This window comes from Scyliorhinus canicula, chromosome 8 (genome assembly GCF_902713615.1).
Source record: "Scyliorhinus canicula chromosome 8, sScyCan1.1, whole genome shotgun sequence".
NCBI lineage: Eukaryota > Metazoa > Chordata > Chondrichthyes > Carcharhiniformes > Scyliorhinidae > Scyliorhinus > Scyliorhinus canicula.
In genome coordinates, this window is record NC_052153.1 from 181,425,822 (window position 1) to 181,440,353 (window position 14,532).

Genomic DNA, 14,532 nt, shown 5'->3' on the forward strand with positions numbered 1-14,532 from the left:
CGACCCTCTCAGGGCGAATTTGACCTTCTCAAGCTTAATGAAGCCCGCCATGTCATTGATCCAGGTCTCCACGCTTGGGGGCCTCGCGTCCTTCCATTGTAGCAAAATCCTTCGCCGGGCTACTAGGGATGCAAAGGCCAGCACACCGGCCTCTTTTGCCTCCTGCACTCCCGGCTCCACCCCAACCCCAAAGATCCCGAGTCCCCATCCTGGCTTGACCCTGGATCCCACCACCCTGACACCGTCCTCGCCACCACCTTCCAGAACTCCTCCAATGCCGGGCATGCCCAGAACATATGGGCATGGTTCGCTGGACTCCCCGAGCACCTGACACACCTATCTTCACCCCCAAAGAACCTACTCATCCTCGTCCCAGTCATGTGGGCCCTATGCAGCACCTTGAATTGAATGAGGCTAAGCCGCGCACACGAGGAGGAAGAATTTACCCTCTCCAGGGCATCAGCTCATGTCCTGTCTTCGATCTGTTCCCCCAGTTCCCCCTCCCACTTCGTTTTCAGCTCCTCTACTGACGCCTCTTCCACCTCCTGCATAAGCTTGTAGATATCGGATATCTTCCCCTCCCCGACCCCCGAGAGCACCCTGTCACTCACCCCCCTCGCGGGGAGCGCAGGGAATCCCTCCACCTGCCGTCTAGCAAATGTCTTTACCTGCAGATATCTATGATGTGGAGATGCCGGCGTTGGACTGGGGTGAGCACAGTAAGAAGTCTTACAACACCAGGTTAAAGTCCAACAGGTTTGTTTCAAACACGAGCTTTCGGAGCACGGCTCCTTCTTCAGGTGAATGGAAAGGCTTGTTCCAGAAATGTTTATATAGACACAGTCAGAGATGCCCCGGAATGCGAGCACCTGCAGGCAATCAAATCATCAAAGATGCAGAGAGAGAGGTAACTCCAGGTTAAAGAGGTGTGAATTGTCCCAAGCCAGTTCAGTCGGTAGGCCTCTGCAAGTCCAGGCTTGTTGGTGGGGGCCGAATGTAATGCGACATGAATCCCAGATCCCGGTTGAGTCCGCATTCATGCGTGCGGAACTTAGCTATAAGTTTTTGCTCAGCAATTTTGCGTTGTCGCGTCTCCTGAAGGCCTCCTTGTAGAATGCTGACCCGGAGATCAGAGGCTGAATGTCCTTGACTGCTGAAGTGTTCCCCAACTGGAAGGGAACAGTCCTGCCTGTTGATAGTCGCACGATGCCCGTTTATTCGTTGTCGCAGTGTCTGCATGGTCTCGCCAATGTACCACGCTTCGGGACATCCTTTCCTGCAGCGTATGAGGTAGACTACATTGGTCGAGTCGCACGAGTATGCGCCGCGTACCTGGTGGGTGGTGTTTCCACGTGTAATGGTGGTGTCCATGTCGATGATCTGGCATGTCTTGCAGAGATTACCCTGGCAGGGTTTTGTGGTGTTGTGGTTGCTGTTCTGAAGGCTGGGTAATTTGCTGCAAACAATGGTTTGTTTGAGGTTGCGCGGTTGTTTGAAGGCCAGTAGTGGGGGTGTGGGGATGACCTTGGCAAGATGTCCATCCTCGCTGATGATGTGTTGGAGGCTGCGAAGATGTCGTAGTTTCTCCGCTCCAGGAAAGTACTGGACGACGAAGGGTACTCTGTCAGTGGTGTCCCGTGTTTGTCTTCTGAGGAGGTCGGTGCGGTTTTTTGCTGTGGCGCGGTGGAACTGTCGATCAATGAGTCGAGCGCCATATCCCGTTCGTACGAGGGCTGGACTATTCCACCATGGACTATTCTCCAAATTCAGTTCCATTCTTGGACACACTCGTCTCCATCAAGGACGGTCACCTCAGCACCTCGCTTTACCGCAAGCCCACAGATAATCTCACGATGCTCCACTTCTCCAGCTTTCACCCGAAACACATTAAAGAAGCCATCCCCTATGGACAGGCCCTCCGTATACACAGGATCTGCTCAGACAAGGAGGAGCGCAACAGACACCTACAGATGCTGAAAGATGCCCTCGTACGAACGGGATATGGCGCTCGACTCATTGATCGACAGTTCCACCGCGCCACAGCAAACAACCGCACCGACCTCCTCAGAAGACAAACACGGGACACCACTGACAGAGTACCCTTCGTCGTCCAGTACTTTCCTGGGGCGGAGAAACTACGACATCTTCTTCGCAGCCTCCAACACATCATCAGCGAGGATGGACATCTTGCCAAGGTCATCCCCACACCCCCACTACTGGCCTTCAAACAACCGCGCAACCTCAAACAAACCATTGTTTGCAGCAAATTACCCAGCCTTCAGAACAGCAACCACAACACCACAAAACCCTGCCAGGGTAATCTCTGCAAGACATGCCAGATCATCGACATGGACACCACCATTACACGTGGAAACACCACCCACCAGGTACGCGGCGCATACTCGTGCGACTCGACCAATGTAGTCTACCTCATACGCTGCAGGAAAGGATGTCCCGAAGCGTGGTACATTGGCGAGACCATGCAGACACTGCGACAACGAATAAACGGGCATCGTGCGACTATCAACAGGCAGGACTGTTCCCTTCCAGTTGGGGAACACTTCAGCAGTCAAGGACATTCAGCCTCTGATCTCCGGGTCAGCATTCTACAAGGAGGCCTTCAGGAGACGCGACAACGCAAAATTGCTGAGCAAAAACTTATAGCTAAGTTCCGCACGCATGAATGCGGACTCAACCGGGATCTGGGATTCATGTCGCATTACATTCGGCCCCCACCAACAAGCCTGGACTTGCAGAGGCCTACCGACTGAACTGGCTTGGGACAATTCACACCTCTTTAACCTGGAGTTACCTCTCTCTCTGCATCTTTGATGATTTGATTGCCTGCAGGTGCTCGCATTCCGGGGCATCTCTGACTGTGTCTATATAAACATTTCTGGAACAAGCCTTTCCATTCACCTGAAGAAGGAGCCGTGCTCCGAAAGCTCGTGTTTGAAACAAACCTGTTGGACTTTAACCTGGTGTTGTAAGACTTCTTACTGTGCAGATATCTAAACATGTTTCCCGGCGGGTGCCCAAATTTCTCCTCCAACTCCCCCAGGCTCGCAAACCTTCCGTCGATAAACAGGCCCCTCAGCTGTCTAATGCCCGCTCTATACCATCCCTGAAATCGCCCATCCATGTTCCCCGGGACAAACCTATGGTTCCCCCTTAACGGAGCCTCCATCGAGCCCCCCACTTCTCCCCTATGTCGCCTCCACTGCCCCCAAATCTTGAGGGTAGCCGCCACCACCGGACTCGTGGTATACCTCGTGGGAGGGAGCGGCCACGGCGCCGTTACCAGGGCCCCCAGGCTTGTATCCCCACATGACGCTCTCTCCATCCGTTTCCATGCTGCCCCCTCCCCCTCCATCACCCACTTACGCACCATCGACACGTTGGCCGCCCAGTAGTACCCAGAGAGGTTGGGCAACGCCAGCCCCCCCCCCCCCCCCCATCTCTACTCCGCTCCAAGAAGACCCTCTTCACCCTCGGGGTGCCATGCGCCCAAACAAATCCCATGATGCTGCTGGTCCCAAACAAATCCCATGATGCTGCTGGTAATATGACTGACTCTTAAATACCCTTTGAAATGTCTAAGCAAGCCACTCAGTTCAAGGGCAATTAGAGATGGGCAAGTAATGCAACTCCAGCCAGTGCTGCCCACACCCCATTAATTAATTTTTAAAAAAGGAACCCAAACTGAGCATCAAGAGCAGGTTCTTGCTAAGCAAGTGCTGCTTGAGAACACTGTTGATGACCTGTTCCATCACTTTACTGATGATCGAGAATAGATTGATAGGGCGGTAATTGACTGGGTTGGATTTATCCTGCTTTTTGTGCACAGGACATACCTGGGCAATTTTCCACATTACCTAATAGGTGTCTTACAACACCAGGTTAAAGTCCAACAGGTTTGATTCAAACACGAGCTTTCGGAGCGCAGCTCCTTCCTCAGGTGAATGGCGAGGTATGTTCCAGAAACATTTATATAGACAAAGTCAGAGATGCTGGACAATGCTTGGAATGCAGGCATTTGCAGGTAATCAAATCATTACAGATCCAGGGAGAGGGATCCATTCACCTGAGGAAGGAGCTGCGCTCCGAAAGCTCGTGTTGGAATCAAACCTGTTGGACTTTAACCTGGTGTTGTAAGACTTCTTACTGTGCTCACCCCAGACCAACGCCGGCATCTCCACATAATAGATGTCAGTGTTGTAGCTGTAATGCAATAGCTTGGCTAAGGGTGTGGCAAGTTCTGGAGCACAGGTCTTCAGTACTATTGTTGGAATATTGTCAGGGCCCAAAGCCTTATGGCTCTGCATTTGGTTTTTGAAGTATCAAGTGCTTGGATTCAGAGCTTAGAGCTGATCTGTTGGTTGTGCAATCACTTATCTCTGTCAATCTGATGCTGTTTGTGCACTTTGGCACGCAAGTAGTCCTGCGTTACAGTTTCACAAGGTTGACACCTCATTTTTAGGTATGCCTGGTGCTGCTCCTGGCATGCTCTCTTGCATTCTTCATTGAACCAGGGTTGATCCCCTGGCTTGGTGGCAATGGTAGACTGGGGGATATGCCGGGCCATGAGGTTACAGATTGTGGTTGAGTACAATTCTGATGCCGCTGATAACCCACAGTGCCTCATGGATGTCTGGATTGGAGTTGCTAGATCTGTGATAGTGCCACACAACATGATGGAGGGTATCCTCAATGTGAAGACAGGACTTTGTCCCCACAAGGACTGTGGTCAAGAATGTAAAACAATCAATTTATGTCTTCAACATTAAATTTTAAATATAAAAAGAACATTCAGATACCCAAGAGAATTTAACATGGCTACTTTGAAGGTGATGGTGGCAGCAGCCATGTTAATAAGGCACAAAAAACACAGGAATTTGCAGTAGACTGCATGTCCAATTGAGCCTGCTCCGCCATTTAATATGATCATGGCAGATCTTGGGCTTTAGTTCCATTTTCCAACCCACTCCCCATTTCCCTTAATTCCCTGAGGCACCAAAAATCTAACTAACAAACTACCTTGAGTGCATTCAATGATGGAGCATCCATAAGCCTCTGCAGTATAGCATTCCAAAAATTCAAAATCTTTTGATTGATGTAATTTCTTTTGAATCTCAGTCTTAAATGATCTTCCCCTTACCCGGAAACTGTGCCCTATGTTTTAGATTCCCCGTCAGCAGAAACAATCTCTCAGCGTCCACCCCATCGAGTCCCTTCAAAATTTTATAGGTTTCCATGGGAGCGCCTCTCATTCTGGTTTAGCTGGGGCTGGTTTAGCTCACTCGCCTAAATCGCTGGCTTTTAAAGCAGACCAAGCAGGCCAGCAGCACGGTTCGATTCCCGTACCAGCCTCCCCGGACAGGTGCCGGAATGTGGCGACTAGGGGCTTTTCACAGTAACTTCATTGAAGCCTACTCGTGACAATAAGCGATTTTCATTTCATTTCATTTCTTCTAAACGGCAGAGAATATGAACCCATTTAGTCAGCCAGTAGTAGAACTTGCACTCATATAGCACCGTTCAAAACTTCAGGGCATCCTAAAGTGCTTCACAGCCAATTAAATACAATGTGTAGTCTAATGGACAATGTAGGCTAATGGAAATTATATTTACATTATAAAAATATACACACACAGACATATAGTGAAGTAAAGGCCACGACAATCCCAGATGACCATAGGCTGATTTCCCCTTTGAGGGGGAGAATTGACTGATTTAACATGAGGATTACCACCACCTCAGGCGAGGGGTAAGGTTGAGAAGGCGGGGTCTCCATGAATAAGCTCAGCTGCTACGGGAATTGAACCCACGCTGTTGGCCTCACTCTGCATCAAGAACCAGCTGTCCAGCCAACTGAAGAATACATTAATACCAACTACCACATACAGTATCAACTTTATTATAATTGTCAGTTGGCAAGGAGATGAATGTATCAGCTGATTAAAATGTCCAAATTATACAAGCAATCTGGGAAAATCCTCTGTGAAATGCACTTTGCAACTCTAACTAGTTACAAGGAGGAAACTTCTAGCAAATAGAATTAAAGCCAAGTCTTCACAGTGATCAATTTGAGAACTCCACAGCAATCAAGTCTCCCCTCCCTAAAATCTCACACACTTTACCATTCGGATTTTGTTACCGTGATATTGCATCAAAGCACTGCGCCGCTGCATATCCAGGGTTTACACTTATTCTTTAGTTGTAAAAATGAGAGAGGATACTTCTGATCAAATTATGTTTAGCAACTAATGCTTGCTAGTTAGTTTTGCAGTGCACTACTTCAGTGAGCTAACAGCGCAGGACTGTGCAAATGTGTTAGGATTTGGTTTCGATTAGCACTGCTGACTCATGGTGCCGAGGTCCCGGGTTCGATTCCGGCCCCGGGTCACTGTCCGTGTGGAGTTTGCACATTCTCCCAGTGTCTGCATGGGTTTCACCCCCACAACCCAAAAGATGTGCAGGGCAGGTGGATTGGCCCTTAATTGGGGAAAAAAATAACTGGGTACTCTAAATTTATAAAAAGAAGGATTCGGCAAGCTCAGAAACCGACAATTTAAATCCTGGGATTCAAATGCAGTCCTTCAGTCTAACGCTGTGGCGCTTGCACTGAATCATTACAGATGCCGTCAAAATAAATAAGAAGCAGCCTCAACACTATGACAGGCTTGGGAAAGTATGCCCCCTTGTGGGTTGCTAAAAGCCTAATAACTTACTTTTTTAAACATTGCTGGAATGCACAAATTCCAAGGTGGAAAGGGGGTATTTGGAAGGATTAAAAAGGGCAAACAGACAAAAAACACAGTAAGAAGTCTTACAACACCAGGTTAAAGTCCAACAAGTTTGTTTCAAACACTAGCTTTCGGAGCACTGCTCCTTCCTCCATCTCCACATCAAGACAAAAAACAGATAGAGTATTATATATTGTACTGTTAAACCCCTCTAGGGAAAAACAGCCTTTGAGCAACTACATCCTGCCTTTATACAACACCATAACATAAAGAAGCCAATCATACTGCTTCACAGGAGAATTATTGAACCACATTTGACCACGAGCCAGTTAAGGAGATATTAGACAGGAAAGTTGGACAAAGGTGTAGATTTTAAGGAGGCGGCAGAGATAGTGAGGCAGAGTGTTTTATGCAGGGAATTCCTATGGTTAGGAGCCAAGTTCTTACCTTTGTTACTGTAATCATCAATCATAACTATTTCAGCGAGGTATTGTTTGGGTGTTCTCTTGATCACACTGTGGATGGTCCGCATAAGGGTTGACCATCCTTCATTATGGAAGACAATGATAACACTTGACGTGAGCAGGCGATCATCATAATTCCAATTCTTGCACCTGGCAAGAACAAAATATACCTGCATTATACAGAGTTTTCAAGAATGCTTGCGGAGAACGTAATACAAAAACAAATAAAGAATTATTGTATACCAACCATTCCCTTCCTGCGCCTGTACTTTCCCCAACAGTTTTCTCTTCCACCCATAGGTGATAATGTTAGTCATTCAATACAACAACTTATATTTGTATGGTGCCTTTATTGCAATAAAATGTCCCAAGGTTTTCTTTATGCGTTCATGGAATGTGGGCGCCGCCAGCTGTGCCAGCATGTACTGCCCATCCCTAATTGCCCTCGAAGGGCAGTTAAGATTCAACTGGAATCACATATAGGCCAGACCAGGTAAGGATGGCAGATTTCCTTCTCGAAAAGACATTAATGAACCAGGTGGGTTTTTAACGACAATCGGCAATGGTTTCATGGTCACCATTAGACTTTAAACTCCAGATTTTTATTGAATTCAAATCTCACCAGGTATTGGATAGAAACGGAGGTGAGGGTGGGGGGGGGGGGGGGGGGGGGGGGGGGGGGAGGAAAGAGTGCGGGGAAGGGGTTTAGAAATTGGAATTGGGGGATTTTAAAATAAAAATTGGAGGTCAGGGAGTGTTGGACCTGGTCAACCTTAGAAGGGGATTTGGCAGGCCCCTCCCCTGAGGAGGAGGAGGACCGGAGGGGGGGGGGGCACCAGATCTCTGGAGGTTTAGGGGAGTCCATCTGATCTGTCTTCACAATTGTTATCCAGAGGCTTTTTGAAGTAACGATTGGTGTATCTCGGGTGAAACCCCCCCGCCCCCAATACTATGCTGGGGAGCGCAAAGTCACGGCCCATTAAGTCAGTTGACCAAAACCTTGGTCAAAGAGGAAGGTTTTAGTGATTGTTTTAAAGGAGGAGGAGAGATGAAGAGATGTAGAGAGGGTATCCCAAAGCTTGGGGCCCAGGTAACCGAAGACGGGGCTGTCAACAGTAAACCAATTAAAATTGGGGGTGTCCAAGAGGGCAGAATTAGAGAAGTGCAGGTATCTCAGAGGGTTGTGGAGCTGGAGGAGATTACAAAGATAGGGAGGGGCAAGACCATGGAGGAATTTGAAAACAATAATGAGAATCTCAAAATCAACAAGTTGCCTGAAAGGAAGCCAATGTAGGTCAAAGAGCAAAGGTGAAAGGGAAGGGACTTGCGGTAAATTAGGATTGGGGCAGCACAGATTTGGATTACCTAAAGTCGATGAGGGTAGAATGTGGGAGATCAGCCATAAAGCATACTGGTTACTCGAATAGTCGAGTCCAGATATAAAAAAGGTACATCTGAGGATTTGAACAGCAGATGAACTGAGACAGGGGCGAAGCCAGGCGATGTTACAGAATCCATACAGTGTACTTGAGCCACTCGGCTCAACGAGTCGGCACCAACCTTTGGAAGCAGCACCCTACCTAGGCTCATGCCCCCACCCTATCCGCGCAACCCAGTAACCCCACTTAGCCTTTTGTATACTAAGGGGAAATTTAGCATGGCCAATCCACCTAACCTGCACATTTTTGGACTGTGGGAGGAAACCGGAGCACCCGGAGGAAATCCATGCAGACATGGAGAGAAAATGCAAGCTCCACACAGACAGTGACCCAAGGCCGGGATTGAACTCGGGTTCCTGGCTCAATGAGGCAGCAGTGTAACCAGTATGCTTTATGGAAAATAATAGATTGTGATGGCACAAATGAGGTTGGAAGCTCATCATCGACTCAAACATGACACTAAAATTGCGAACAGACTGACTTAATCTTAAACTGTTGCGTAGAAGAGGGATGGGGTCAGTAACTCTCAACAAAGTTTGGAGTGGCACCACAACTATAGGCATCAGTCTTCCTAAGTTATCATGTCTGAGCTTCACGTATCAGTAACTCCACGCAACTGGGCAATGGACCCAGATCTGCCTGGCTTATGACTCACCAAAATGACAGTGGGTCATTCAGGAAGACTTTGCCAAGAATGCAGAGATGAAATTGAGATGTTAGAGGGAGCACACAACTCATTAAACAACTGATTTACCCAATCCTTCAAGTACCACCTGCCCGATTACTGGAGGAGTCTGTAAATCGCACGTTAGACGTATCAACCATCTCAGAACCCATCCAGTAGGAGAAGCCCAAGAAGATGGGCAAAACAATCCAGGCTGACATGTCAGTCTAGTAATGATGACTCTCATCTATCCCTTTGTTACCTCTATTCTTAACTATTCTAATGCCCTCTTGGCCCACCTCCCATGTTCCATTCTCTATAAACAAGCTCACCTAAAACTCTGCGAACATATCCTAGCTTGCACCGAGGCCCGATCATACATCACATCTGTGCTTGACCTACATTGCTAGCCCAATAAGCATTGCCTCTATTTTAAAATTCTCATCCCTGATTTCAAATCCTTCTTTACTTTCTCCGTCCCAGAACCTTCCCCCAGCCTCTCAACCCTCCAACATATCGGACCTCCTCCAATTCTAGCCTTCGCAAATTTCTCATGCTAAGCACACCACCCTTGGCAGACATGCCTTTACCGTTCAGCCCTAAAGTCCTGGAATTCTCTCCTCAAGCTACTCTTATCCCCTACATCTCCCACTTTACCGGGGCCCAACATCTCCCACTTTACCTGCCCCGAGGTCCAATTATCTTCCCTAACTGTCTCCCCACCCCTGCCTCGCCCCCTGACCACCATGACACAGGGCTAGGTTTTTAATGGGTTTGGAACTCGTCTTGCCTTTCTTGATCTTCTAAGTCTCACTCATTTTCCCTAATGTTTCATCTCCAAAATTATTCAGTAACAGCCATTTTCCATGAACAGAAATAGCGAAAATCCAAGTAATTTAACAGAGGTGGTCAGGTTAACAGCTGGGGAATATGTGATCTCTTCCCTTCACTCATTATGCATTAGCACCGACATTTATGGGACACCACTGTGCATATATACAGTGACCCAAGAATATCATGGGAACTCAGACAAGTCTGCAATTTTCCCTGACTTCACATGCAAGGTTATTTGAAACAATGAATTTTATTACCAGGTTTTCAATTGAATGGTTTTCGCAAGATAAAATCTCTAGAGCTCCTTAATAAAATGGTAGCGTCCACGTGTCTTTTTGTGTGCAAAGAACTTAAGTTCATTTTTTGACACTAATGGATTCTTGCTACACCCTAATTCCCATTTGTTACTTGAATGCTTTGTTTTCTCATTTATGCCCCTCAGGAGCAAGATTTCAGCCTCTGTGCTCCTGGTTGATTTTCCCATTTAAAAAAAAATGCTGAACTACAGCTGTAGTTCTGCTGCCTCTCTGGTCAACAATGGTAATTAAAGGTCCCGTTTCCCCCAACCTTCTCTGCTTCCTGCTGCTGAATACCCAATGCCAACTTTTACTTATTGAGAGCAAACCTCGGGGGAAACAAAGCCCTGACAGAACACAGGAGTGTGAAAGCTATTGGAATTACAATTACTAATGGTTTTGTTTCTTGGTTATGCTCCCAAAAATTTCCACTTTCCTTTGAGCATTTGACAGCTGATAGCGTGCTGGTTTCTAAAACTCTGGTTCACGCCAAATGGCCGCAAATAAATATTCTGAAAGCTGCAATGTACTAATAAAGTCTTTCAATGTACACAGTGCAATGAATACACATTATGCAATGCTGTAAAAATGTTTTGTGGGAAAGCAGTAACTTCTCTAAAAGAAAATGGCAATACCTAAATGGATACTATTTCAAATGCCTGTTCAAAGACGAAACATGGATCATGGCACAAAAATCGAACGATGCACTAATAATATATGAAACAACGATCTCTGGGCGGCTTATGCCTAATTTCACAGCCGAACCTATGGCCTAAATTTCACTTGCCCGTGGGAAAATCAATCCTATGTTATTTGGTTCAAAAGGGTGGTTCATGTACAGAATTTCAGGATTAAATGGAACTTGTTCTCACAATAGCTCTAAGTTTGTGGTATGCAGACCAGCTTCACCTTTCCACAAGGTGACATCCAACAATTTCCTTGCCCCTGGCCCTGCCCCACTCTTACAGTTTAAACACACAAGGCAGACAGCAGGAAACTAAAATGTGTAATCACAGAGTCTTACAGAGTCTAGCTTTTAAAAGACATGTGGCGGGTACCCCTATTGGATGAGATCACAGTCCCAGTTAATCAAATGAATCAATGACATGTTCAGCTGTTGGAATGGAGTTTTGGAAAGCCTTATCCAATAACGTGAAGGACAGATGTTACTTATTGAGAGTGTATAGATTACCTATTCATTCTTTAACCTACATTATAAAATGGTTTGATTACATGAGTTGTCTTGAAGCAGAGGAAGAAATTGCAGCAAAAATAAATTTATGTCAAGTGCACAAATTACACTCGCATTTTTTGAGTTATGCAGATAAAATAAAATGGTAAACAGAACCTCAATAAGACAGGGGAGATAAGGGTTATAGCAGTCAGGAAAGTAGAGTTGAAACCATAACCAGAATAGCCATGGTTTTATTTTTTTGGTGGAGCAAGCTTGAAGGGCTGAGTGGCCTACTCCTGCTATGTTCCTGTAGCAAATTTCTGAATTTTCTCTGTACTCACAACAGATTAACATTGTTTCTTTTAATGCAAAGTATCTATGAATAATTTATCTTTTTATTAAATTTTTTCTCAGTGGGAGCCTGCCACTAATCAAAGTTTTTAACCACCGCTCAGAAACTGACAACGGAGCACATGTCTAAAGACCCTACTCGGCATAGAGCCAACTGCACAACCTCTCTCAAAATGAAATCTGACAAACCTTTTATACATTTTGTTTCTCTTTGTGCTCAGCATACTTGACAACGCACAAAGACCACAGGCTGGATTCTCCAGAGCCCAATGACAAATAGTGATCGGCGATCGGGCGGAGAATGAATTCCGATGGCGGAATTGAGCCGGCGCTAGTTTAACGCTGGTCAGCCATGCTCCGCCTCCTCCAAACCAGCGTTATCATGCCGCGCGGCATTGCAACACCGTTGCCGCGTCATCGGCCGGGCAACCCGCGATGCTCTGCCCTCGATGGGTTGAGTTCCCAACAGAGCAGGCCACGTGTGTTCCCAGCAGTCGGGAACCCGGTGTGCCGGCTGCGGACAGTGTCCAGTGCCGCCATACTCGTCCGGGCTCCGTGCTATCCGGGGGGGGGGGGGGGGGGGGGGGTGGGAGCTTCTGCTAGGGCTGGGGGGGCCTGGTTGGGGTTGGCGAGGGAGTGGGCTGTGCACTCGCGGTTGGCGGGTTACGTTTTGAGCACGGCTGGCGCTATGTCTTACGGCACGACCAGGGCAGTTCGTTAGCCCTGCGCATGCGCGTCCCGGCCATTCTCCATCTATTTTAGGCGGCCCGGCCATTCTCCGGCCGTTTTAGGCGTGTTCCGCAGGCGCCAGTGCTAGCCCCTCGCCGGTATTGGAATTGGTGAGGGGTTCACGCTGATTTTCCTGTCGTGAAACTCCTGTGGGTTCTCCGTTCACGCTGGCAGTTAGCCTCAGGAACAGAGAATCCAGCCCCACATATAGGGCACGATTTAATGGAAACGCCATTTTGGAAGCGATTAGCGGAATGTTTCTCAATGGTCGCGGTGGCAAGATCGCGGCCTGTATTTAACAGCACTACAGAGGAGAGCTCAGAGAAGACCACCATCGAGGCGTCACAGCCATCACCCCCACCTTCCACCAGCGTAGAGACACATGCCTCGGTGGGTGACATTAGTGGACAGGCTCTGGGGCACAATCTGGTGAGTACCACACAGTTGCTGATGCACATCAAGCGGAGGCAGGAACATCAAGGGTGTTAGCAGTCGGAGGTCTACCGGATCCCAGGGCTCGTGCTGTGTCCTGGTCAGATGCCGAGCCTCTAGACCAGGTTATTCCAGAACTGATACTAGGACACGGCCGTGAGATTCAGGAAGGGATGTCAGTGACATTCCAGCAAGCGCATAGCCGCTTGGAGAGTCCCAAAGGCTACGGTAATGCGTAGCACCGAGGCCAACATTGCTAGGGAGGTGACCGTACTGGAAAGCCTGCAGCATGTGGCCAGCGTCTTGAGTGGTGGTGTGTCCAAGGCATGGCTCAGCCTGTGATGACCATGGCGGAAGGCCTCAACATCATGTCCCAGTCAATAAGGGACATGTCCCAAAAGCAGGTGGACATTGCCGAGACACTCCAGAACATGGTCCAGTCACTAAGGACCACCTATGAGGGCGACGACACCAGGGTGCAGACAATGGGGAGCGCCAGGACAGGCAGAGCTATTTTACGTAGAGGCCTCTGGAGCTCATTGCAGCTGTCCCTCCATCAGGGTGGAGGAAGCACTAGAAGCCAACCTGCGGCCTGTCACCAAGGAGATGACGGTGATCTCCAGTTCTTTCAAATACTGCCCTCCTGGCACTAGCTTATCTCAAAGGCAGGGTGCAGCACAGGGTGGCACGGTGAAGCCAATGACACCATTAAGTTGGCCGGGGCCCTCCAAAGGGACATGCATTGAACATTCAGGGAGTGGAATCCCTTCCTGTTAATGAAGGACACTCCTTGATGCCGTGGTGCTCACAAGGCGTCATGTGTGCCATCAATGAACCCCTGGACATGGGGTACCCCGGCGATGGTGCAGAATCCTGCATCTCAGATATCTTGGTGTATTTGGTCCAACTCATATTTGATATGGTCTGCTACCGGGCACACAGGGCAACCATGGCCTCAGGGATGAACTTGTGTGCTGTAGTTTGTGATATGCCGGACTACACTCGAGCCCTGGAATAAACCTGTGGCATAGGCATTCAGGGCTGCAGTGACCTTCATGTCACTTGGAGCGGATGTCCTCCTCCTCCACGAGGTGTCAAGTCTGCCAGATGTGGCACAGGTACCGCACTGTCTCTTTGTTGAGACGGAGTCTGCTACGGCACATGCTGTCATTCATCTCCTCAAAAGACTAACGATCCCATACACCGTGGGCCGTTGCTGGCGTCACCCTCTGGGTTGCTTCTCGGCCTGATAAGCAGCCAGGTTTTCAAGGTGTGCAGTGTCCCCTGCCCATGAAATGAAATGAAAATCGCTTATTGTCACAAGTAGGCTTCAAATGAAGTTACTGTGAAAAGCCCCTAGTCGCCACATTCAGCCAGTGTCGACACTGCTCCCTTCCCCAGCT

The 14,532-nt window shown here is 48.1% G+C and overlaps 1 protein-coding gene across 2 annotated transcripts in view; it reads right to left on the reverse strand.

Annotated features, from left to right (window-relative positions):
- The window catches only part of galnt7 (UDP-N-acetyl-alpha-D-galactosamine: polypeptide N-acetylgalactosaminyltransferase 7), a 169,530-nt gene that overhangs the window by 44,191 nt on the left and 110,807 nt on the right, over window positions 1–14,532 (reverse strand). For both annotated transcript variants that reach the window (XM_038805793.1, XM_038805791.1), the window contains exon 3: window positions 7,194–7,360. In XM_038805793.1, the coding sequence (XP_038661721.1) occupies window positions 7,194–7,360 (167 nt within the window). The remainder of the gene's footprint in view (window positions 1–7,193; window positions 7,361–14,532) is intronic.